This window comes from Anser brachyrhynchus, assembly GCF_964034855.1.
Source record: "Anser brachyrhynchus genome assembly, chromosome: 2".
NCBI lineage: Eukaryota > Metazoa > Chordata > Aves > Anseriformes > Anatidae > Anser > Anser brachyrhynchus.
The window spans coordinates 84925125-84951462 of record NC_137695.1 but is presented as its reverse complement, the minus strand read 5'-3'; the positions used below and the strand labels follow the sequence as shown (position 1 = coordinate 84951462).

The window sequence follows — 26338 nt, the reverse complement described above, 5'->3', positions numbered from 1 at the left end:
CCATTAGTACATCCATCTGTACGAAATCCTTAAAAACTGCTGTATGGTCAAGACTTCTCTTAGAAGGATTTTACATCTTTCTTGTAAGAGGACACTGTAATAGTCTTTTTTCAATTTATTATAAGCTTCAGGATGTAGAGTTTGCAAAAAAGATTTAAAATAATTTCTTGCAAGACTACTATGAGCATTGCTTTAGGAAGTTATGAAAGTTATCCTTAAACTGCGACTGCAAATAAAGGTACAGCTTATGAACATTGATATTTAGTATCAATAAGCAATCTTAAGAGGAAAAGCAGAGGAATTGCTAATGGTGCAAACCATTGTGGATATCCAGACAATATTCCATCAGACCCCTCACATCAGCTGACCTCTTTAGGACACTGCTCCAGCAAGAGATGCTGAATCCACTGTCTTGACTTACAGCTTCTTCTTCAGTTTTGATTAATCTATTTAGAAGGCTTAGCATTCCTCATCTATTCCTTACATGTGTGTGTGTGTATGCACACACATAAATGAGGGAAGGAAAAGAACTAGAGCCCTGACAGTTTTCCTAGTAGCTGAAGACTTAAAGTAATATTCCTTCCTGAAGGCGCTTCAGAGATAAATTTTCAAGGAACATGCCATGTTCTTTGTCTATCACTGCCTACACATGAATTTTGGCTACGAGTCTTTTTGCTGAAAAGTGTGATGAGCTTGAAGAGGTGTTTTGACTCTGGCTTGAGAAAATGTTTGGCCAATGATGACTCTGCTAATCTGAAAGACACTGACTCTACAGCAGCCATCTTGTGTGGATTATATGGCCGTGAAGTAATGATGAAGCCTCTACATCTTCCATGAGAAGAACGAGGGTATACAGGCTGAGGAGTGATTATGGCAAAGCTTCTCTTCTTCAAATCCTGAATCCTCATAGAGCACCTCTTCTGACTGATCCTCTTGCCAGTGGTTAAGCAGGAAAGAGAGGCTGTCTTGTGAGAGGGGGCCTCAGCATGTCATAGTAGCTCAGAACAGGCAACTGAGGCGTTACAGGTTGAACTATTTTATTTCAACATCTGGAAAGTAAACACTTATCAAATAGGTCACATAGGAAGGCATTCTTTTCTACAAAGCAACAAAAATAATCCAAAGATGGTAACGAATACAGACCAATGGCATGCTAAATGGAGATTTGGTAAGTGGGGTATGAGACAAAAACAACAAGAAGTTAAAATTAATGTAAGATTTTTTTTTTTATTAAACAGAAGAGTATAGACTCATTTTCAGTCTGCAGAGCAAGTGTTTCCTGAATATCAGACAAACTGTAGGGTCCACCTATAACCTCTCAAGGAGCAAAGGAATTCAATATATTCTCTTACGTTGGTTTCCAACGGGCATCTTGAGCAGGCTAAATCAAAGAGCAGGTGATGGATGACAGCAGCTAATTCTTGTGTCCTATCTAGAAAGAGACGTATCAGTTGTTGATGTCTACTCAGGTCATTTTCTCTTGCCCTTCTTTATGTTTTCATCTATTCTTTCCTGGCTTTATGGAGATCTTGGCTTAGCCAGATAAAACTGCATGTCTTAAAGCCAGTTACCAGGAAGGAACCTATCAGAAGTGTTACACAGTATTATGCTAATACAGGTCTACCAGATCTGAGTTAGTTTACAGGACTGGGCTGCTCTATCTTTCTCTAACACTAGCCTGTAAACAAGAGACAGCATTTTTAATTTTCTTCTCGTACTAACTTTGCACTTGATCCTCAGATCTGGATGGATTATGAAGATCTTGCTTGTCTTCAAAGAAGCAATATCAGAGTGTAACAAAAGCAGCCAAAATTCTAGCCTTCCTCAGCTTACTTGTTTCTCCAGAAAGGCCAGTTAATACTAGAATACTGTCCAGCAGAAGATTCGTTTTTTATAAACAACCTCACCTCCTACTTTTATGAAAAAAAATCACTTGGTGACCTAAAAATTACAGATTTTGCTAGAATTTTAATTGTAGGAAGGCATAAAACCACCCAGCTTTTGGTCATACACAAATTTTAGACTCGTAACATAGTGAAGACTATTACGTTTTCAGTAGTTCAGTGAAAAGACTTTGTAATAGTAATGATAAAGCATTTTAGCTTTGAAATAGCACACCAGAAAAGGACAACCACAGTTTATGCCAAACACCCAGTCAGCATATAATGCTTTCATTTTAGGCCAACCCCCTCCCACTCCAATCTTTAGACATGTTTAAAATGTTTCTCATCAGCTGAGAGAAAACTGATGAGAAACGTCTTCAAGAAGGCATCACCTGGTTGCACACAGAGACTTTGCTGAATCTGCTCCATTTGTGAATAGTATTTGTGCACGCATACACTTGTTCTTTCTCATCAAGGAACAACCTTGGTAAAAAGCCAAGAGATGTTGTGGCACCTAATTTCCACATTATGCACTTAAATTCAAGTTTGGAGGTCACATAATTACGTCAGTCAAAGCTGAACAGCAGGCAGTGTAGCAGGCATGTATTTTAATTGCAATTACTGAGGAGGCACTGTACCAGTGTGGCCCAAAGACCTCAGTTCATTTGAGCCTTGCCCAGTCATCACACAAACACACCAGGTGGCAATGACTTACACACAGCTTCACTTCTCTGTATCAGGGCTCAACTCTCTCCTCTGATGGTGTCAGAGTAATCTGCCATTCTGTAGCACTGACTATTTCTTCCTTACCAGGGAATAGTTTCTGTGGCGAGGATATTTTTGATCAGTTATGTTGCTACTTAACAATAATGTAATCAAGATCGGCAATCTAGAAAACAATTCTGTGAGGAACAGCGTGTTAGAAAAACTAAGGTAATCTTACGAGGTTCTCAACAACATTTTGCAATAAACAGACAAGAAGCCACACAGCTAACAGCTTGCTAAGCTCCCAGTCTAAAAACCTGCAAGATTTATTTCATTTCATGTTGTATAGTATAATGAAAATAATTAATGTTTTGGAATTTATAAACAACTGTAACCCATGTAAGGTAAGAAATGCTCAGTATCGGCACAAGCCATTTTCCATTCTGGATTTTATATAAACGAAGTCTGTAAGCAGAGCACAAAAGGTACTGAGGTGGGAGGGTGCAAAACAGGCAGATGATGGGGAAGCCCCCTAGGGAAGTTTATTTTAATACAGAACTTGCATTGTACTCCTGAATATCAGTGTTAGAAAAAAAATAAACTGTTTTATCACCTAAAAACCCAGATGGCCTCCAAGGAACAGTTGTTCAGGATAAGCTCTGCTATCCCAGAGGATTTTCAGTTTAATAATACGAAGGCAATGAAAAACTTTTTTTTTTTGATTTAAAGTCTAGCTCATCTTTGTCCATCTATGCAGAGATATGGGTATCAGAAAAAATGAGCATACAACAACTCTCATGGATAATTTCCAATGTGCTATATGACAAGCTAGTGTTAAGTATTATGGTTTCTACTTTTCAAACGAGCTGACATTCCCATCCTGCATAGCAAACATTCTTAGCATCAGAACTTGTACCAGGAACACAATTAAAACTGCCATTTTTTTAATGAAGTCAGTGTTCAGCATTTTTACCATTAGATTTATGCTACATTTCTGCATTTAATCTGTGGTAAAAATAACAGATGTAAAGCATAAACCCAACAGTTTTCTGTGAAAACTGGGCAACAAGTTTTCATACGCAGTGCAGTTGTTTTTTCACCAGTAGATCTTATAACAACATACGGCTGAACAGTGGAAATTTGGAAGGCCAACCACCACCCATTCATTCATACATAAGAATATCACTATTCTTGAACCTCTGTGGAGATGTAAAGCACCCTTAAAAGCTAAGGAGAGAGTTTATAATTATACACTGTCAATCAATCTAAAAATTTAAGAACAAATGAACAAAAAGGCTTCAAGAAGGTACTTTCGACTAATTAAAATAAATCCCAAACAAGATACTGCAAGCCAACCCCTTACCCCACTTCCAAAAACACTATGAACAGTTACAGAAAGAGTTCCTCTTGATGCATTTCTCCGCTAGAGAGAATTACTAATTAGAAGTATAAAGTAATATGACTTCCTACCTGTTACAATAACTTAAGTCTAATGCTACCTAAAGAAATTTCAGAGGAATTTTCCAATTAACAGATAAGGGGATTAAGGGAATAGGTAAATATCACTGGGCCTGAAGCCATCAGTGACGACAAAAAAAAATGTAGATCACAGATATGCAAGCATGTCTGTAGAAAAACCAATCAAGAACGCATGAAAGGGACTGTGTAAAAATCTGACTTCTCTCAAAGTACTGGAAAGAGAACTGTGATAGGTATCAAAAATTAGTATTTACAGCAATCAGGAAAGCAAAGCTTTGTTTCATGGGTAAAGTTTAAACATAAATACCTAAGCAAAAACTGTTAGATACTAAATTATGACTTGGTTTTGTGCTTTACAAGCCAAACTAGATCTACAGATGCTGGGATTGCACAGCAGTGCTATGGGCATCCTATGGCATGATGCAGGCTGAGCTCTGCACTAGACAGTACAAACGAAAGATGAGGAGTGCCACATGATCCCCATCCCTTCCTTTTCCAAAGTTCTACTTCTAACTCCTTTCATCACATCCTTTCTTGGATTTCTAGCTTAAGTCTGTCTCTGTGATGAGCACACACGCACATAGATGCACACACATATTTATCACTCCCTTAGTGCTATCAGTCTTCTTTTGAAGATGACAGTGGAATGTAACATTGATAAAATTTGCAGAATTGGAGCCAATCCACGCTAGAAATAATATGCTATGTAAACACAGTCATACATTCAAATACCATCCTCTGGAAGTCTTAGAGACAGGTATCTTTCTTTCACATAAAACAAATAGATTTTCTTAACAGAATAGTATCATTTTGAGAATTCAGTAATCTCAAGAGTATGCATAAACTAGAGTTTATGTTGACAATTCAAAGTACATTTCAGCTAAAACTGCCTCACCTACCCATAGAGATAGAAACTGATAGACTCCTTCCTCAAATTGCTTTGCACAACAATTTTGGTTCTGCACATTGTTATCAAAACCCAGGCTGCTGAGCTCAGATTTGTATTATATTACTTATGCTGCCTGCCCAACAGTAGCAGTATTATAAACTTACCTTTAGCGAAAAGTGGCATCATCTTCAACACTAGGAACTTAAAGAGAGGTTGAAAGCAATTTCCATTCTGTTTTATATCTGTGGACCAGTAAATTTTAGAGCATTTATTGTAAATCGTATATTACACTTCCTGTCACAGATGAGTTACAATGAAGTATTCCAACATAAAAAGTAAATGCTTAGGGATTCATCCTCTTAAGAGGCTTACGCCCTTGGGAAAATGCTTCCCAAATTTCCTTTGTGTTCTTATACATTATACAACAAACTTTGAAAAATGAATAATTTTCTCCCTGATCCGCCTCTTACTTATAAGAGGAGGCATTTTCACACCTTTTCAATTACTTTTGCATGGGTGTAGAGCCTTCAATAAACTGTAGACCTCTTCTTATAAGACTGGTGAAGTACTTACATATTTATATAGTATAGCCTTCTTCAAAAAAGCTGGGTAAACTAACCTCATTTAAATATTAAATACATCGGTATGAACCAATTTAAAAAAGCAAGTGATTGTACCGTGAAAAATAAGTGACTTCCAACCAATATGGGTTACTCTGTCAGAGACTTACCAGCAAAAGTATCAATTTCAACATCTTTTTGATATAAACCGAAAAGAAACTAATTTTGATTATGCAGCTTATTCCTAGCTTTGCTACTCATGGCACCGACAAAGCCTTTACATTAGTGTGATTGACTTGGTATCAGAAAAAATACTCATGTAAGAGACTGCAAGCAGGGATTAACTTTCCCTTCACCTTAAAAGTGGCTTGTTATTGCACCAGCCTTTACCCCCATCCCAGACAGGCTCTGTGGAAATGAACACTGGATTGCCAGAAACTGTCACAACTTGGGTGTTTTCCCCCTTCTCCCTATTACATTTTATTTATTATACTGGAAACAAAACTTTGGCAAATAGTCAATAGATGAAACCTTGTCAAATTAGTAGCTACTATTTCACTGAAAAATGTAAACTGTCATCAAAACAGTAAATTTTAAATTATAGAATAAATCAGCTTGTGAAGAAGAAAGCCACCCTATGTGAAAGAGAAACCTCCCACTCAGCATTTTATTCTTTCTAAATCCGTATATTAAAGTCCTGAGGTACTGTGCTCAAATTCAAAGTCCTCTCTATGCTCAAATTCTATTAAACAAAAAATTTGTTCATGTACTTGAAAGTACAGCTTAATGTTCCAGAATGCAGACTGAAATGCAATTGCACAACTTTTTTTAGCCACAAAAAGCTGTAGAAGGGTATATTTGTAACTGAAATACGTATATGTGCATTCATGCATATGCATTCTTAACGAATAAATCTATAATATTCTTTGACTATAAAAAATAAAAAGTATGGAACAAATTCATTTTTTTTCCCCAATCAGCAGATACAGCAAAAATATTTAGCATATTTAAATTCTTTTGTAAATTCAGAATGAAGATGGCAGAGATAATTCATCTCAGAACACATTCAAATAACTTAAACTGCAAACAGGGAGGCATGCCATATTTTAAATAATTCACGATTTTGCATCAACTTCAACTTTCCTAATTTGTTGCAATGAGAACCCTTACACCCCTCAGTGAGTGCCCTTCTGTGGGGAAAGGCAGACGCGATTGCATGTTTTTGTTTATTTTTGAAGTGCAGAATCCTTTTGCAGGATTCCCAAGGTTAAGGAGACAGCGAGCTTGATATATCCTAAAACAAGTAAATGGGACATTAAGCCACTGGTTTCAGGTCAGCTTGAATTCTGAAAATATTCACTAGCTTTCTATGACAGAAGATTCCTGATACCTACCTTTTAAACATTTTTTTTTCATACGGCTTTCCATATGGCATACTGTAAATTCTGTGACTGAATTCCACTCTTATTACAATTTTTGAAGTGGTGGGAGGAAGACAAAAAAGGCATCACCTCCTAGGCCTCCCACAGGTAGCTCAAACAATCAAGTAAAACAACGTGGAAAAAAAAACATTTTTTAATCCATAAAACAAACACTAGCCAAGCAGCTTTTGTGCACTTCTTAGTCAACAATATGCTATGTCCACATTCACTAAGATGAGTTTTCTTTTTTAATTACGTGATATACAGCCTGTAACATTGATAAATAAAATTCAGGCATCTCTTCCAGTATTGCTTCCCAGAAACATGATACATACTGAAAGCTGCTACTGTTAAACTAATCCATAAGCAATTTGTAAGCAGCAGCTTACTATCAACACTCACAGCTTCATCTACCAACTCAAATACATTTTTTTTTTCCATTAGACCTGCTCCAGAAATCTCCTGGCTCTGCCAGCTAGAACACTGTCCGTGAGGAAAAGTCAGTCAAATAATAAACAAGATGGGGACCAAAGTCTGATGCAGCAAAAACATACTGTGCACAGTATAGCAAGGAATAGGCCCCTCAGGGAGTATGCATCTTTCTTCCACTACCAAATTTAGGCTGCAATTTGCTTTATGAGTTGTTCTGAATGATGAGGAATTAAGTCATACTCACGCTCTGCAGCTGAGGTGCCATCACACTGCCTCTGGGATGTACGCACATGTAAGCGAGCAAGAGTTCGGCTTCACCCCCCGGGCTTCTCACAGAACTTTGTGCAGCCATAATGAAATTCTGCTCCGAATTTCTCCTCTTTCACAAGAGAAGTTAGCAGTTATCCCAAGAAAACTAAATTTGCATCCTGTTTTGTGAGGGAAAATAAGCTTTATGTGTGAAGGAATGGGACAGAATCCCCAGTTTAAGCACAGAGAATGCTTTTGAGTTGAAAACTGTGACTGAATAGAAAGCTGTACACCCGGGCATGCAGCACATTGCTAGAGGCTCTAGAAATAATAAGAAAGGGGAAAATAAAGGCAGACACCAATTTGCATTCCAAGGAAGTGTTATTTGGCAGGGACACATGCATGCCACAGTTTAACTAAATGCTAAACGTAAACTTTAGCATCCCACAGGTCATACTTAAATTTGAAGAATTCAGAAGTCAAGGAGCTAGAAATACCTCTTGGGATTAAAACAGCAGGAAGCAAATTTACCACTAGGAGTACTGCTCTTGGAGTCCACATGTAAATCTACTTCACTGTAGCTCAAGTGTTTTCCTGCTTTTCCCTTTGACAAATTTAGAACATACATTTCAATGTCAATCTTCTGACCATTTTAATTCATACTAGTTTTCTATCTGCCACTCTACTACGTATTTTTAGTTGCTTGTTAAAGATCACTCAACTACGTCTAGTTAAAGCGTCAAACAAGCGAACATGACAAGAGGAAATTATCTATTCTGAGGACCAGGGGGACCGAATTCTTTGGCGTGCAGGTGAGGTTCACACCAGTGGGATTCTTCACTTGGTTCTTGTTAGGTTTGTATTATTGCAGGGTGACATTCTCCAGCACTCCTGAGGAAAACCAGAAAACTAGCTTTCGTTACTTTCCCTCATTTCTCAAGCTTCCATGGAAAGCATTATCCTCTAAGTCTGCGGAACACAGTTCTCCATTAAGCTTGATAGGAGTCTGCTTCCTGCCCAAAAGAAGGAAGCATCTTCTAATGTGATGTAGCATGCCATCATTTAAAATTATTCCACTACTCCTCAGTAAAGGGGATCTGAGCCCTAAACAGTAAAAGTAAAACCCTAATCAGGAACGATTGTTCTTAAAAAATTGCTGCATCCAATTCAAACATAAAAACAACCCCAAAACAAAAAAGTACCATATCTGTCAACAAGTAAATCTCATCGGAAGAACAACAACTTTGCTATCCTATATGTCAAACTGTTGTTTTACCAAGCGAAGATTTGCTCATAGATAGAGAGACTAAAATACTAATTAATACAGAGTCTCCTCTTTAAAAGTTTGGGCAAGTTCAGGTCTCATTTGTATGTCTTCCAGGAAGAGCAGTATCTCCTAGAAAGCCAATCATCTACAACTAATCCAAAGCCTATTTATTCCCTTGCCTCCTTCAAACTGAAAAGCTACTTGCCTTTTTTTTTTTTTTTTTTTAAAAATCAAAAACCCAGTCATGAAACAAAGATGGGAACTTCAGTCTTACATACAGGTTTTATTGGGGTAGAGCTTCCAAATATCACACCATTAGTAAGACGCCAGGCTTTCTTAGACGTATCAGCTGACATAAACCAAGTCGGAGCAGTCCTTGTCATTTTGGAATTACACTTCCTTAATGCATATTTGGGTTCTTCATATAACTTACATGCAGAAGTATGAGGCAGCACATCAGTCTGCTTGACAGGGGTGGCCTCCACCCTTACAATCACTGAATCAGATCTATGGTAGTGTACACAGTGCTGTAAAACGTGTTTTTTTTTTTTTTAAATACATGGATTATTTTTGTTTTAAACAAAGCATCCATGCTTTCTCTGTACTTGACATGAAGTTCTCTGTGACCTGCCTGCTATTAAAACACTGAAAATTAACAAGTCCTTTCATTGAAATGTCTGTCAGTGACAGATACCACAGATACAACTGAAATAAAATGATAGTGAAGTTTACACTTTATAAACAAGCAAGTTCCAGTGGCACCAATAAAACTAACTGCTGCAATTGAATTTGGTATGTAAAATTTGCAGCTTCTGAGCTCATCATTTCAAAACAGACAGAGAAGGTTCCTTGGACTGTCTAGTACAAAGAACACACAAGGAGGTGGTCAATGTCTCTGCCTGAAGCGGAGAGAAAGAACAACCAAATCCTTTCTGAAGATGATACTGGAAAGACCACATCCTTTCAACATGAGGCTGACGTGCCTCTGAACTGAAATCACACACCGCTCCTGAGCATATTCTGTATCCCCACGTACATACAGAGACAGGGCATACAGTTCCATGCCATGTACACATGGATTATGGATTCTGTGTAATACATATATATATTTATTATATATATATATATATTCATCAGAAGCATATATTTATACTTGCTTTTGTAATATATACAGAAAGACTTAAGTTCCCACAAGCTGTGTCTCTGTAAAAAAAAAAAAATCTGTGCTTTGTGCTTCCACTTCCTGAAACATCCAGTGGCCAAAAACGTGCTTGACCTAGAAGTCCTGAATACTATATATATATATACACACATAAATACACATACATATATATGAACACAGAGTAAAACCTAGGAAATGCTAAGTGTGGAGTGGTAAAGAAACCACATTTTTTTTCCCCGAGTTACTTGACTAGACTTAATACTTGAGCATTTAGACTCCTAGCCTGTTTGAAAGATATGCTTTGTTTTGTTGTTGTTTTTCTAGCAACAAAGCTTTCAAAGCAGTTTTTATAAGATGACAGCATGAGACCGGTGAATATAGTTGGCTACATTTTCCACAGAGTTTTCATAGATTTCCAAGGTCCTTCACATTTCTGCCCTTTGCTGCACTCTTGGAAATGATTTTGTAACACCAACCATGAGCACATATTTGTCCACGTCTTCCAAAAACATTTTTGCAATTTTCACACAGCCTCCTTCCTACGGACTTTCACAGCTGACCTATCCAGAAAGGAACTACCCCTTTCTCAATCCCTGCATTTTCTACTGAGACATGCTTATGAAAAAAGCAGCAACATGTTCACTATATTAAAAGCAGTCTGGAGATACCAGTAATTATTTGTTGAGAAGAATAAAAGCTTTTGAGTGATTCATAGAGGTAAATCTATGCACATAATTAAACAATTTAACTGCTTTTATTTTTAACCCTGCCTTCCTTTCTACCTTCTCCTGCTCTTCCTATCTTCCTGCATTTCAAGTCAAACATAAGCTTTTTGATGCAAGGATATGCATTTTTATGTAATCATATCATGTACAGCAAAATGAAACCACCGGACCATTTAAATACTACCAAGATGCACAGAAACAGCAGCACAAATCCATGTATCTACCCTTGTTTTACATATTAACAAGGAATACAGGCTAGTAATTCACCTAGCACTTTTCATAGCTTTCAATCTAAGATGCATGTTCTCACCAGAGTTGCATCATTATCACTATCACATGCATATATTGAGAAGAATACAGAAATTTTCACAACAGTCTACTTTTCATTGGGATTCTACGAGAACTCAGTATTACAAAGCCTAATTTTTGCATGGGTTTAGGGAGAATGGGGAAGCCAATGTTCTTTCCCAAAAACTTCTTTCCCTGAGGTAAAAGGATTCAAGTCAGAGATTACATTTTTTTGGTAGTACTACAGCGCTCAGCTGACAGCAGCCAGGTCTCTTGCTTCTGAGCTTTCTAAACACTGAATAGGCCTCTGACTTCCTAGAAAAAAAAACAAAAAAACCAAACACAAACAGAAAACAAAAACAAACAAACAAACAAAACCCACCTATATCTATTCCAGTTAGTTTTCATGCTATTTCTGGCTTTTATTTCAAAAGAACATTATTATTTTTCTGAAGTTAGAAACCAAAACCAAACATTAGCATATTAAAACTACTACTCACTCTACTAAAAGTCCATTTGCTTTTCTTTTTTATCACTGATAGATTAATTCAAACTTCAGTCTTAATATAAAAATGTAAAACATATTTCTCCATAGGTTTAATTAAAAAATATAAAGCTGGATCCATGACATTCATATTGCAATGAAATCCTTACTCTAAAAAGGTGTTGGCAGCGGAAATTTCTTGTTACACTGACGTCCGAACGTTTTTGAGTGAGTTATTCACATAGACAGTTATTAGCCACGAAACTTTTTTTTCCCCCAACATTATCTGCCCAAATGTAGTAAAAAAAAAAAAACAAAACAAACAAAAATAAAATGACCACCAACACCACCAAAGAAAACAAACTGAACTACTTCTGGCTGTTATTAAGAAGCTGAGAGACTTATCCATCTCTTATTTAACAGAGGTAGAAGGAAACTACAATGACATTTTAGAGGAAATAGGCCAGAAAGTTTTATTTATGTATTTCTCATTGCACATACTTCATGAATTTGACATTTGTAACATTTCCCCCCCTACATAGGAAGTTTCACAAAGTCAAGAAACATATATTGATAAACCCCCATCCTTGGGCTGTACTGAGGGCAAATGTGTAAGTGCAAGAGATTGTCACTGAATTTTCTGAAATTCACCAGTTTTCATCTTAATCCAAAAATGTCATATGACAGTCTCTTTTTCCCCTAAGAAACCTATGAAGATAACAGGGCTCTAAAAATCCCAGTTTGCATCTTTAACCACTGCTGATCACGGCCCACTGTGAAATTTTCATTTCAAAATTCCTTTGCATTGCTGCATTTACTCCATTCGAAGTTGCATTCCAAAGTAAATGGAATTTCCTCTTTGAAAAGGCTGCAAGATTTAGCTTATATTGCTGGCATTCTGCTGCTCAGCAGAACTGGGAGCACTGCGGGCTGTGCTTTCCCATGAAGCCTATGATACCAGGGAAATAAATCAATACCATGTGCACAGAACTCCATTTTCCAAAGAAGTTTAAAATGATAGAGAAGTGAGCTCATAAATAGTTTATTTTAAAATGGTTCTGGAAACTTTTGTGCACTTCATTATCCTTCAGGCTATACTGAAATTGTCAACACAAGCGTGACAGGCTACCTTCACTATTTTGAATGCATCAGCTGTCACCTACCAGCTCTATCATTCCTCCGCCATCCATTTCATTTTTAATTGTACAGAGGCAATATAAATAATACTCTGAAATAAATTTCAGAAAGATTGATGCATAGATCGCTTTCCTGAATTTTTCTCTGTAATTACTTTTCTGAACAAGAAAAACCCTCTACCAGTTCTTCCCTTCACCCTTCCAAAACACTTTTTTTCCTTTTTAGCAATGGAAATGCAGACTTTTCTTCACAATGGATTCTTGAAAAGTAGTTCAGATGCTGATGACTCCAGTTCTATGCATAGCGTTAATTTAAGAAAATAAATACACAGAACCCTTCACTAAAACTGAACAAAATTAAGTCACGTTTAACATGACATAAAAGCAAAATCTAAGCCAAAAGCTTATTTTCTTTTAAAATGATAGAAGGAAGAAAGATTTAAGTTCAGTAACAGACTGATCTTTATGTCAATGAATATGTAACAGGACAGGAATAAGGCCTCTGCATTCCCATTTCAAATTATTCTGAAAAGCTGTTAGCTGTATTATTATGAGGCAAGTCTAGCCTAGTAATAAACCTGCTGGGGATTAGAAACTATTAGGCTCACTTTCACTGTACCCATGTGCACAACTGATACGATTACAAGCATATAGGGGGTGATAAACAGAGCCCTCAAGGAAAGTATTTCCACCTAGCTGACTTGAAAACCAAATCAGCAAGCACCAGTAATTGGAAAGGAAAATGTGAAGAGGAATTCAGTGTGCATTTTGAGAACCAGCTCTTGAATTGCCCTGTGAAACTCTGTCACATGCACGCAGTCATCAACAGCACAGAAGCTCCTACACTGTTATACCCTGGCAGGGCAGCCAAACGTGAATGCAGTGCTGCTTCCCTCTCAAACCTCTCCTCGCTCTAGGTGACACAACTCAGTGCAAACACGCTATAAAGTGATTAAAAGAAGAGCATTATCACCGTTCTGACTTGTCTTCAAGAAGTGCATAAGGAGGGGAGGCTTGCCCACCAACTGCACAAGGACATTTCCTTTAGGATGCCCCTCTGTGAAAGGGCAGCCCCCTTCTTCCTACACAGCATGAAGAAACTGCTCTGAATTTTCAGTTATCAGGCCCAAGAACCGGACCCACATGAAGTAAGTTACAGATAATCACGCATCCTTCAGAAGGAAGCCTTTGTGAAGCATTTTGTTTGGCTGGGGGGGAGGTTGTGGTGCGTAAATAGTGCAGAGGCAGAGACATAACAGATGGGTGCTGGAGACGTGCCACAGAAAATGCAGTGGCTGACAGGATCTGTTATGCCTTAGCGTCTGCAGATAAAACCTTTACAGTTTAGGATAAAGTTTCATTAAAACAAATGTAGCTGCTGACAAACAAAAAAAAAAATCCACTAGAGAAGACTAAGTGTATGACAACGAAGGTGTCGCCCCACAGAGAGGATTTTATGAATTTTAAACTATTTCTATGTACATGACTGGAGAAGGCTTGCCTAAATGGATGTTTTACAATTTAGATACCCACAGCAAACTCTATTTTCCATTACAACGTCCAAAGTCACAGGAGGAATTAAACCCCTTTTCCCACTTTTTCCTGAAAGGCCTAACATCTAAACAGCTAATGAAACCTCTATGCGCCAATTTGTGTGCAGTCAGAGTTTTACAAGAGATTTGGCAACTACTCTGATGCAAAAAAATGTCAAGTCTTCCCTATTAGAAGCTACTGGAAGAAATCAAAGAACCATACAGAAAACTCAGACAGGCATGAAAAGGGTAACCCCTCACAAAGGCCAACTTCTTGCACGAAGGAAAAAAAAAGCATCCATTTTATGCCCATTCAAGACCATAATCTTAAGTACTGCAATATAAACAACTATGCGGTTATAGGATCATGTCACAGAACAAGAAGCAGCTTTTATTCATGAATCATTTGATAAGAATTATGACTAAAATAGTTTAAACATTATATGTTTTCATCTACAATAAGCTTCATTAACAGCGAAGTATCAGTTGCAAGTAGGCCGAGATATTTTGACTCTCAGTATAACTGGCAAGCAGATAATTAACTGGGCACTCAAGTTTCAGAAATATTAAGCTGAAAGTATTGACCCGGAAAGGGGCTAGTAGTCATACAATTGAGCCAGTATGAAACTAACGACTCCAAAGAAATACAAAAACCTGTAGGTTGCTCCTATTGGCCCAAATGAATATTTTCTCCCTCTTGCAATGAAATAATCATTGGGCAGGGGGTTGTTACACAGTTAAATTGAACCTTAGGAGGTTTGGTCAGAGTAGAACCCCGCACTGCCAAACTGTGGAAATAACCTTGTTGATTTTAGGAGGCACGCAGAAGTCCTGGACAGAAATCATACCAGTGTTTCTATAAAGACATTGAAAACTGCAAACACTGTGTTAGCTGGCATTGCTTTGAAAGAAGTGATGGAGCCTGAGTGTTTTAAAGGACAATGTAAGTACATAAAAAACAGCTAAACAGGCCGTTTAGTTTCTGAGTATTTCCAAGATTCAAAGGGAGTCAAGAACTTTTTATCCTAATAAAAAGAGTTGGAACAAACAAGGCTGACTGATCAGCACAGTTTCTCCAAGAGAAGAGCGACACAATCCTGACCAACATGTAGGTAAGGGAGCCTCATTGACTGAGAAACTGTCTTGCACCTGTGTTGTTGGTATTCATTCCTCTCACTTGCACTTACAGAAACCCAGCCACTTTCTTTTAGCCATGTCAGCTATCATGGCCAAACTTTCAGACTTACATTCAAGACACTCAAATTCTGGTAAGTAGAAGGAAAAACATAGCATCAAACAGCATAAAAAAACAGAAGCCAGTCCTCCTCTCCAAAACTGTAATATATGACACACGTTATGTCCTGGTAGGGAACAAAAGGGTTATCAACCTAACTTGAAATTACTTTTTAAAAGTTGAAAGCTAAATTAAAATACTTTATTTTTGAACTTACTTACAAGTCCCCATATTGTGTCCCTGTGTGTACATTTGTACATAGAATCACAGAACCACTGAGGCTGGAAAAGACCTCTAAGATCATCTAGTCCAACCTTTAACCTTGTACTGACAAGTCCATCACTAAACCATGCTACTAAGTTCTACATCTACACATTTCTTGAAGACCAACAAGGATGGCGACTCAGCCACTTCCTTGGGCAGCCTATCCCAATGCCGCACAATCCGTTCAGTAAAAGAAATTTATCCTAATATCCAACCTAAACCTCCTCTTGTGCAACTTGAGGCCATTTTCCCTTACTACTAGGTGCCTGGGAGAAGAGCATGATCCCTGTACAGCTTTTGCACATTTCCTGAAGAGACTTTGTTTTGTTTTACTCTGCAACAGAATTTGCACAGCACCTCCTTCCTCCACAAGTGCCTTCTGCCTCCATAGTTTTACCTTTGGTATATTCAAGAAATCTAGACAACCCCTTCTGTCCTCCTCTGGAGTACAAAAACTTTTCAATTTCCTTCCAGGTCTTCTGCTACCCAGTCCCCTCTACTCTGTTGCATGGTAAAGATAAGCATGACTCCCTCCCCCAAATTATTAGAGGTGGAATGCAAGCTAAACAGCAAATGATCCCTGATGCTGCAGTAGCTTAAAAAAAAATAAAAATAAACAACAACAAAAAAGAACATCAAAAAAGAAACAACAAGTAAAAAGAACAAATATTTCAGAGTAAATCTAGAGACTGGGAGTTTCCCCGGCAACAATGGCTGTAGGATTTCTATGGGATCAGTGGTGGCTCTTGGTTCCTAGGAAACCACTAGCTTAATGCTAAGACTCATGATGCACCTCTGAACTTGACTCGTTCAATGAGCTCCTGGAGTGGGGCAGTAGAAATGGGGTAGAGGGGAAGATTTAAGTGAAGGTGATGGAGACCACCACAGGAACAGCAGTACAATAGGGAAGGAAAGGCTAGGAGCAGGGCCTCACATTAGGCTCTGATCTTCAGTGAGCTGGCAGAGATTGGCCTTTTCCCATCTAACATGCTTAATCTACATACAGCACAGGTTGTTATCGAGTCAGGCTCTTAATTTTTAACAACTATAAGATTTTACCAGAGACCAAGAGATGTTCCTGATCATTCTTTCCATACATCATTTTTAGCTAACCTCTACACTAGAAATGAGCAAACGTTTTGGTTGTATTCTCTTACATCATAGAGAGTGAAGAATTTCTCTATTTTGTACAACTGCTACAAAATTAGTTGACTTTTGCTTCCTGCTTATATAATAGCTGTACGACATCACACTGAGGTCTAGCTTCAGAAACTAACAACCCCTGCACAGCAATTTGTGTCAATGTCAGAAGATGATTTTCAGTTGTGGGTTTTTTTTTTTTTTTTGAGAAAATTTCAGAACGTGTCCTGATTTTAGCAAGCTTCTTGAAATTTTTTCCCATTTATCTTCTCCACCTAATGTATTTCCCTCCCTCCCATCGCATTTCCCATCAAAGAAAGATCAAGATTACCCTTTGAACTTCAAAGCACCTTACAAATTTAACTTACTCTGAACATCCCTGTAAAGAAGAAGATCATTATTATCCATTTGGCTGATGAGATGTCCAAGAGCTACTACTGAGAAGCTTATGTGGTTTATTCTTGCCAGGAGATTGTAACAGTTTACATGAGCCCAGTAAAACCTGAAAGCATGGCTCTTCCCCATGCTTTTAACGTCTGGTTGGAAAATGTACTTGCAACATTTTCTGGCTGTTACAGTCTGTCATCACAGAAAGGCACCACACAGATTTTGCATCTGTCAAAGTTTGCAAATGAGCCACAGGATACTGAGCAAAATGCGTGGCAAACAAAGGCAGAAACTGCACTGAGACATAGATTCACCGTTAGAAGCTGTGATGCGATTCAAGAGCCAAAAATGGACTATGAGCAGTATGAGGATGAGGTACACTGTCCACCTGCTTCTGTCTGTATGAATTAAGATATTAAAACACATGACAGATTAGGAAAGAAACTGGGAAAGGTATTTGTTCTTGAAAGGCTGCTCGTCAACTAGCAGACATATTGCGGGGAAAAAAATGGCTCAAAAGGAGGTGACGCTGGTCTTTATTTTGTCTTTGTTTTTTTTCCAAACTTATCGACTACAAGGAACTCCAGCCACTGCTCTCCTGAATGCCCTGTATCACTGACAAGTACATAAGTAGTCTTTCACTTCTATCCCTCTGGCACAAAGTAAACAAATTACTTTCTGTTGGAGGTTGAAGATTGTAAGAGCTAAACTTCCAAATCAAACAAGAACTAAGACATCATCTCTATCTCAAAATTATACCTTGTATAGCACGTAAGTACCCTACCAAATAAAATGGCTACATATAACCTCTTCTCTGATGATGGTTAGGAACTCTAAGCACTTCAGGACACACTCATTACTCAAACTACATGGATCAGCAATATCCACGTTACTATGATACATAAATTGTGATGTTCTGTGATTACAGTAGAGCAGGTTTGCTAGTGATGAGATCAGATTTCATTTTAAACAACAGGATGATAGGATGGCAACAAAATGGAGTAGCCTCCTGCACAGTCAATAATTGGTACTAGTCATATAGAATAGTAAGTGAATAGTAGTGCTTTATGGGCTAAAAGCACAGACACTTTATTTTTGTAGAGTACGCTCTACTTTTGTAGAGTACACTTTTTTTTAATCATTTTTTTTTTCCCTCTCCTATGGATCCGAGAGAAAGGAGGTTGCTAAAAAGTATGGGCCAAATCCAATTAAAAAAAACACACACAAAAAAAACAGCTACAGATGATGCTTCTACGCACACCAAATCACATATTGTGAACTGGGGAATGACTCCACCTCTGTCCAGTGATTCCCCAGTCATTTTGAAACTACCCTGATGTAAGCAGTGGAAAGAGACAAACTGTTGGCATATACAGGAATGTTTTTACAAGTTCTGGGTGCTACTCCTCCACCGTAAGTTGACCCACATTGGATCACTTAGCACCTTGTTAATTGTGCCATGCCTGACTCGGAACTAAATATTCTTAATGCAAGTCTTTTCCAGCCAAGGTTTCCAGCCAAATCAGTCTACTGAAATTCTAAGTTAACAGACTATAAAATAATCAGTGAACCCCACGTCAACCATTTTAAATAAGCAGGTTTCATCCTTATTTACTAAAAGCTAAAAGGGGAAAGAGATCTCTGGTTAGTTTTCAGCTCTTCCACCTTTTCTCAAAGCGATTTTGCAGGCTAATTAAAAATTCACGCCATTTATATAGAAAAGATCTGTATGAAGAACTGCAATTTGCTCTGGACTTGCTAGTCTTGAATTGTGTGTATTTTTGTCCTGTTTAGACATTGTTTTTATTTTCTCATTAAGGCCATTTTTTCTTACTCAGAGGAATATACATGAAATCCTGAGAGACTGTACCATTTTCACACAGGGAAAATTAACCAGATGTTCTTTTCTGAAGGAAAGATATACTTAACCACAGCGTTACAAAACAGTCGCTCTCAAAAAGCATCTGCTCGGTTCTGCCAATACAAGTCTTGGTCCATACAAATTTGCTGTACAAAATTATTCACAGGGTGTTAGCAGGACCACAGAAGCTGAAGCATTAAATTTCTGGAACTAAGCCTATGTTGCCAAACATACACATGCTCAGATCCACAAGAAATGTTTCCCATGGCTTCCCCACTACCACCACCTTCGGAGAACTTTCCCGTCCACTTTACTCCTAATTTCAGAGGAGAGTAAGAGAGACCTTTGAAAACTATTGAGTGAAAAGGAGACTTGCCTCTTGCATATATAGAATGGGAGTACATCTGCAAGCCATGCTTTGTCTCATTCTCACCAGGAATACAACTTCAGTCTTCTACCTCTTGGGTTTGAGAGAGATGCTCTGGTACCCCAGCTCTACCCCACCCCCCAACACAGACACACACACACTCTATCTGCCCAAACTGTTTGAATGTAATTAATTCAGTATCAGGGATATTGATGTGATAGTTGGTGGTAAAGGCTTTAGCCTGGGATGGGGTAGACCGGTCCTTGCTGGGATAAATAACTACTGCAAGCTGCATTCCACCAGGAAGGACAGACACCCACCAACAGTATGTTGGACTCTGAAAGCCCAAGTGCACATCTCAGCACTGAACACGGCAGGGCTAGACACTGTCACCACTGGCTATTCTGTGATCACAGAATCATTAACGTTGGAAGAGACCTTCAAGACCATCTGGTCCAACCATCCCCCTACCACCAATATCACCCAGTAAACCATGTCCCTAAGCACCACGTCCAACCTTTCCTTGAACACCCCCAGGGACGATGATCATAGCAAGGCCTTCTCCCTCTGCCCAAGTTTCTTTCCGTGTGTGACAACCCTTCCTGAAGGAGCTACCAGACACACTCTCACAAAAATGCCCAAGCTCCCACACATGCAGGTTTACACTTACTTTCTTACTTTGTCACACTGTTCTAATGCCTGGCTGTTATTCAGATTTACAGCAGACTAACACCATTAACACTGAGACAATCCTTGGAACAAAGCAAGATTAAATATATGGTAAAGACTCCTGCAGAAACATTTACCCTTTAACAGGCCATGTTCCAAACTGCGTGTGCTGATCTCACAGGCACTTTTACTGGAACACAGAAGTTAACTAGAGTTTATTTTACCTCTGTCACAACTCCTACAGAAAAGAAAGCTTTCTAGCTTGCATTTTGGAAACACAGCACATTTTTTGGAAAAAAGAAAATGGAAAAAGAAAAATATACCAACAAGATAAGTTTTGAAATTTACAGTCCATACAGAATGTTCTGATCTAATTTATTTCCTTTCATAAGTGGAAAGAAAGCCAATCTTAAAGTTTAGAAAATAGGCAGCCAGCACCTCCATTTTCTGCTTAGGAGGAAAATTACAGCGAGCAGAGGTAACGAAATGGGATGTGGGCTCTGAATGCACGGAATGAAGCAGAAACGTCTCTGGGTATTACAGCTCAATCATGCAGTACCTGGAAAGCTCCGTCACTTTGTTGACCTATGCCCAGACAGTTCTAAAGCAAGAACTGCTGAGAGAAAGTTGGATTTAACTTTTTTTTTTTCTTCTGCAGTTGCAACATGATTTCAATGCTACTGTTGGTATTAGTTTTCCTTTCTTTTTCCCTAAAAACAAAAAGTGCAATCATTGTTGCAGTCTGCACTTTGCAGCTATGTTGACCAAATGAGACCATTTCTCCCAAAGAAAAAGTTCTAAGGGATACATATCCTGGGAAAGGGGATCCCTTGAAGGAATATTGTTAAGTGTAGATTAATATAATGCAAATGGACATCTGAACACTGAAATTCATTTTGATAGCCTTCACAGAGCATTTTTCACAAAATTCTTCTAACTCAGCATCTTGCCATTCTGAGGGGAAAAAATATTTGTGTATATATGAGTGTAAATAAAATCAGGTAAGAATAAAAGAAGAGTCACAAAACGGTGAAAGACATGTCAACTCAGCCCATCAAAACAGACACAGAGTTCAAAACCAAAACTACTGCTACTACAAAATGTCATTGGTATATACTCAGCTGAAAGATACGAAAATTATGTATTTTTCACCTCTTATGCAGCTGGTATGATTCATCAGGAATGATACATATGCATGGTTTTGTAGTAATTCAAAAACTCAAAAATTAAGTAATTTTAATTTACACATATTTTGGAGTAGAAATTGGAAGGTACACAGACTGACAATTGCATACTAACATTTACATTTTTAGGGCTCCCCAGCTGACCTAAATTCTAGGGATGGACAGACCTTAAATAATTTATTGGTGCTTAGGGACAGATTGATCCTTCTTAAACAAAAGTAGGGTAGAAGATACAGCGAGCATATATTTCCAATACTTTAAAATACAACTTCTCTCGTTCACAGTTTAATAAGAAACAAAAGCAAGACAACAGTTAGAAAATAAATCATTGTTATGCTCTCACCCCCTTTCTATGCCACATTTTCATGTAGCAAATTATGGCATGAAACAGTTTATATCACATCTCTACTGCATATTTCTGTTCCTTTTTTGACCTGAAGTAAGTATATAAGGATGCTCTGAAGAATCAACCTGTAAATTGTCTTTGATATTTGACGTCTATTTTTCCATACACACAAGTTTTATTTCTGGCAGGTGGTAAGAAAAGGGGGCTCATTTCCTTTCTAAATAAAGGAAAAATCATCAAATCATCAGACTCTCTGCCAGTATAGATGCATGTAGTCCTCACTGTCTTCACTACGTCAGTTCATACCATCTAAGTCTAAGTTAAAAATTATCCACTACCACAAACCTGATAATAAGTATTCTGATACATTTCGGAAATATTTTTTTTCCTAAACTTTAAGTTAATGAATATTACACTGCATTTTATGACAGTTGGATGATGGAGAACAGATGTTGAGCTAAAATTTCATTCGCCAAACGTCAGCTCAGAACATGTATGTAAAACGACAGTATTAGTAATCCAAACTACACAGTGAAAACAATGGAAAAAATTGTCAATTACTTCAGTGCCTGCCAACCATTTTTCTTGGACTTCAGATGGAAATCCCAGCTGAACTGAAGTCTAGAAAATAATGTTCAGTTTTAGAAACCATAATTGCTTATTAAGATAAGTATATTCTCTTCTGGGCATCTATTTTTTATCCTGAACTGACTGACATAAAGCAAATGCTGTTCAAAAGTCTGCAATTAATATGCTTTTGTCTTGCAGTTTTCTCTGCCGCCAGTGAACCCTTGTTTGGACATGTAGGCTTAGTGTCTGAAAATTATGCTTGCCACTCTCCTCAACAACTATGCAAGATCTTTTTAAAACAGACAAACCAACCGACCAACCACAAAAGCAGCAACAGCTCTGTAAAGAAGCTCAAGATTTATCATTTTCTCAAGTCCAGCTACTGGCCAACATGTTTCTTGTTTCTTTCTGCCTAAGATATAAACGATAACCCTTTGAACAATACAATGAAACTTGACACAGCTACTGAAAGTTGTTCTTATATGAGACATATTCTCATTCTCCTAATTAAAACCACTACCTATAATTGTATTTCCTATGTGCTACTATATAAAGTTCTGTCCTTAAATTTTTTTCAAGCATCTGCAAAGTCATCTGTCCCCTCTTTTCCATGCTTGTAATTTATCCAAGATTTTGTACTTTATCCATAGAAATCAACATTAACAGTCTCCTGACCACTTTTATTTCTTTTCTGCACGCTCTTTCTAATTTTTCACAATCTTTCCAGTCTTTGAACTATCAGCAACTGCTATACTCCACAAGAAGTTTCACAAAGCAGCCTGCCTAGGTGGGCTATAGCTTCTGGGTACTAAGCCACAACATAACCAGTAATATTCTTGACATTGCTTTATAAGAATTATTCTGCATCTACAAGTAAGGGCAGCAAAATTAAGTGATGGATACCATGCACAATCTCATTCATTTGATCCATAGACTAAGTATAACACAAACCTCTTCTGCAGAAATGATTTTGTGAAAAATCCCAATTCATTTAATTGTGATCATAACAAAAGGGTATTTAATGACTCCAAGATTTTATCAAATTCAACTTATACCTGGATGTCTACTTGCTGCTACTTTACCTAAAGAAATCAATACTCATGAACGCACAAATGATCACAATACAAGAAAATGAAAAAACTGCCAAATGAAAAATCCGCAGGAGAAAACCTTCTTTTACAAGCACATTTCATAGGCAGTAACTGACTATCAGTTTCAAAGTGATTGCAGAGCAACTAAAGAGAGGTGACCTTTTATTTTAAATAGACATAATATCTAGCACCTGTAGAGATACTGCAAATGTGTCTTTCTTGTCTATTTGGAATAGTGCCTTCAGTAACATCATGCATTTCCTAAGAACATTTCATATGGATTACTGTCATTTTTCCTCTGGTTTAGTGCACTCCTAAAGCAATTTTCTTTAAGTTTGAAAATAAGACATTTACAAAGCAAAGCTTTTTTTCTTTCATGAGCTTTTATATTCTGGAACACAAACTTGTCGGAACATCAAGGTTTCAGAAACAGACCATTTCTCTCTGGTTACCAATGCTTGTTCTGGGGCAAGGGGAAAAAGGGTAGGAATTGAGTTCATATTTTTTCAAATTTCTGGAGGAATATCAAAAGCTAACGAAAAACATTGAAGATGGAAGTTTTCTCAAAAAGTAAAACTCTGTAGTAGCTGTAGTGGTCATGAGCTGTGATACTTTTGATGTGCCTTAATATTTATCTACTCTGGGGTTTTGGGAGAGGGAGAGAGAACTTCTATGATGTTAATCGTGTAGAGAGATCAGGTTGTGGATATTGGGTTTTTAATGCAGCAAGAGAAGCCTTTGCAAATTGTTAAACACCTCTACCATTTTTGCTGGGAGCAAATTTTTGGGTTCTCTTATCATGTATTACATGTAACAATAAATAAATACTTCACACCATCTGCCACAGTGGAAAAAAAAAAAAAACAAACCAAAACTTGTATAAATTAACATTTATGATGGGCTTAAACTTAAGTTACCAAAAATACCTGTTCTCTTTTCCATCAGAAAATTAAAGAAAATCACGAAGTGCATCAAGGATTGTAGTCAGCATTTCTATTATCGTTACCATGGAATTCAAAGCATTCGCCAGAAAACCCTCTCTATAATCTGTCCACCTGTGTGCCTGCTTGGCATATGCATGGCTATAAAGTTTCTCCTTGCACCTTCCCTAGGCATATGAACATATCTCGATGGACATGCACATACATTCTGCTACCTCATACCAGCATTAGAAGCTTGCACAAGACACAGGGTGAAGCACAAACCTGACACCACAGGCTGTTTCACATCACTCAGTCTCATCATCTAATACCAGAATATCCTTTTAAGCAGCTTTTGTGAATATTCACTGCAGAAAAACCAACACCCGTAACAACTCCTGCCCAAGGAGTGACTTGAAAGTTCAGTCCAAAATGGTTAGTCAAAACAGTCATACCACTCCTTCCATTTTCAGAAAAAAAATCATTTCTCAGAAGACTTTGAGAAGTGCCAGTACTTGAAAGCAGGGTAAATATACATATCCAAGACAACACCTATCACTTCGTTTCAAAGAAGAGCTCATGAGAGCCTTCCAAGGCAAAGCATTAGAACAAAATTGTTATAGAAACAAAATTTTATACTTACAATCAGGTTTCGGGTTGTGGCATTTTTTGTTGTTGTATTTTTGGTGGTGATATTCAGTAGCGGAAACACACAAAGCAAACTGCAATTTCAAACCTCTGCACAAACAAGAAATAGTAGACAATTAAGGTTTCACCCACCTGGGATCTTTCTGAATGCTATCAATGGAAGGTGACCTAGCCAAGGTCCCCTCAGGTGGGATGGCTGGCCCAGATTTGCTGTATGGTGATTCAACAGAAGGACAATACTGCAGCTGTCGGTAGGGGTCTGCGTAATTGGAGGCTGGGCCTGCAGCATAGCTGGCCCTCTGGAAGGTCGCGGTTGCGTTCTGTGTGCCGTGTTGACTGCCTGTGCGCTGTAAGGGTACGGAGTCGACACCAGGGGAAGATGGGGCTACGACAGGAAAGTAGGGACAAAGTAAAAAATTGAGGACCTGTTCACAGAAATGGTTAACCAGGTCTAGGCAGAGGAAAAAAAAAACACACACATATAAAACAGGGGTTCAAAAAGAATGAGAAAAAAAACAAAACAAACAAAGAACATCGTCATTTCCAAAACCATTGAAGTAAATAACTGTCAAATGAATTTCTAAAAGACATGCCACTCCTGCACTAGAAGGTCTCTAACACCAGCTAAACAGACCATGACAGTGCTTTTCACTTGGGGTTTTACTTGCACTAACCTGGAACAAAACAAGTGCAGAAAAGCATGGGACTAGTCAAACTAGGATTTATAAACACCAGCACATGAGGCTTTTGCAGTCCTTCGAAAGGTGGATGGAAGCAGAAGGAACATCAAATCAGGCTCAGGAGGCCAAATTGCCATGGACAGCTCTACGGCAGACGAAATGGACAGCCATGGCCAGCTCAAATTGATAGTCCTGCTATTGGTGAAACAGGTAAAACCAGACACCTGCCACTGACTGTTACTGTGCACACTTCAGTAACTTTTTTTTTTTTTTTTTTTTTTAAACTTTCCTTCTTCGTATTTCATCGTGAAGACGACTTAGAGGACTGCTACCACTACCTGAGTCTGCAAAAGAGCCAAGTATGAGGTGCCCACATAGATGTCTTAATTCATGTCAGCAACGGTTGTGCGCTGAGTTCAAGATTATTGTATTAGCAGGTTTGAGCGGCTTACTTACAGATTTAAACTGACTTAATGCTTTTGCGACTCAAAAATCTCACTAATCTCCCTCGGAGCCCATTATCTTCCTGTTATACCACAGTGTAATAAGGATGTGGTCGCCTTTGTGATTCTTATTAAATACGCAATATTTTTCAACCAAGGTCCAGTTAATGGCAAATGGCTTTGCACTGTAAGTGCTAGAGGAGCAACACCCATGTGATCTTTGGCCTGGAAACAAATACAAATTAAAAGCTGGCTTGGACTCTTTGAAGTGGCAAATAAATTCTTCGCGACTCCCACTTCCCTTTGGCCCAAGACCACAAGA

General features: G+C 38.1%; 1 protein-coding gene and 1 long non-coding RNA gene across 13 annotated transcripts in view; both read right to left on the bottom strand.

The window, feature by feature from the left end:
- Nucleotides 1–26338, bottom strand: part of CTNND2 (catenin delta 2) — a 645658-nt gene that overhangs the window by 211248 nt on the left and 408072 nt on the right. For all 12 annotated transcript variants that reach the window (XM_080578781.1, XM_080578780.1, XM_080578782.1 and 9 more), the window contains one exon: nucleotides 25026–25278. In XM_080578781.1, the coding sequence (XP_080434907.1) occupies nucleotides 25026–25278 (253 nt within the window). The remainder of the gene's footprint in view (nucleotides 1–25025; nucleotides 25279–26338) is intronic.
- On the bottom strand, nucleotides 2667–24879 carry LOC308189091. The gene is made up of 3 exons (XR_013946007.1): nucleotides 7614–24879; nucleotides 5121–5198; nucleotides 2667–2706 (listed from the first exon to the last, which is right to left on the bottom strand). It is a non-coding gene; the product is annotated as an uncharacterized lncRNA (long non-coding RNA).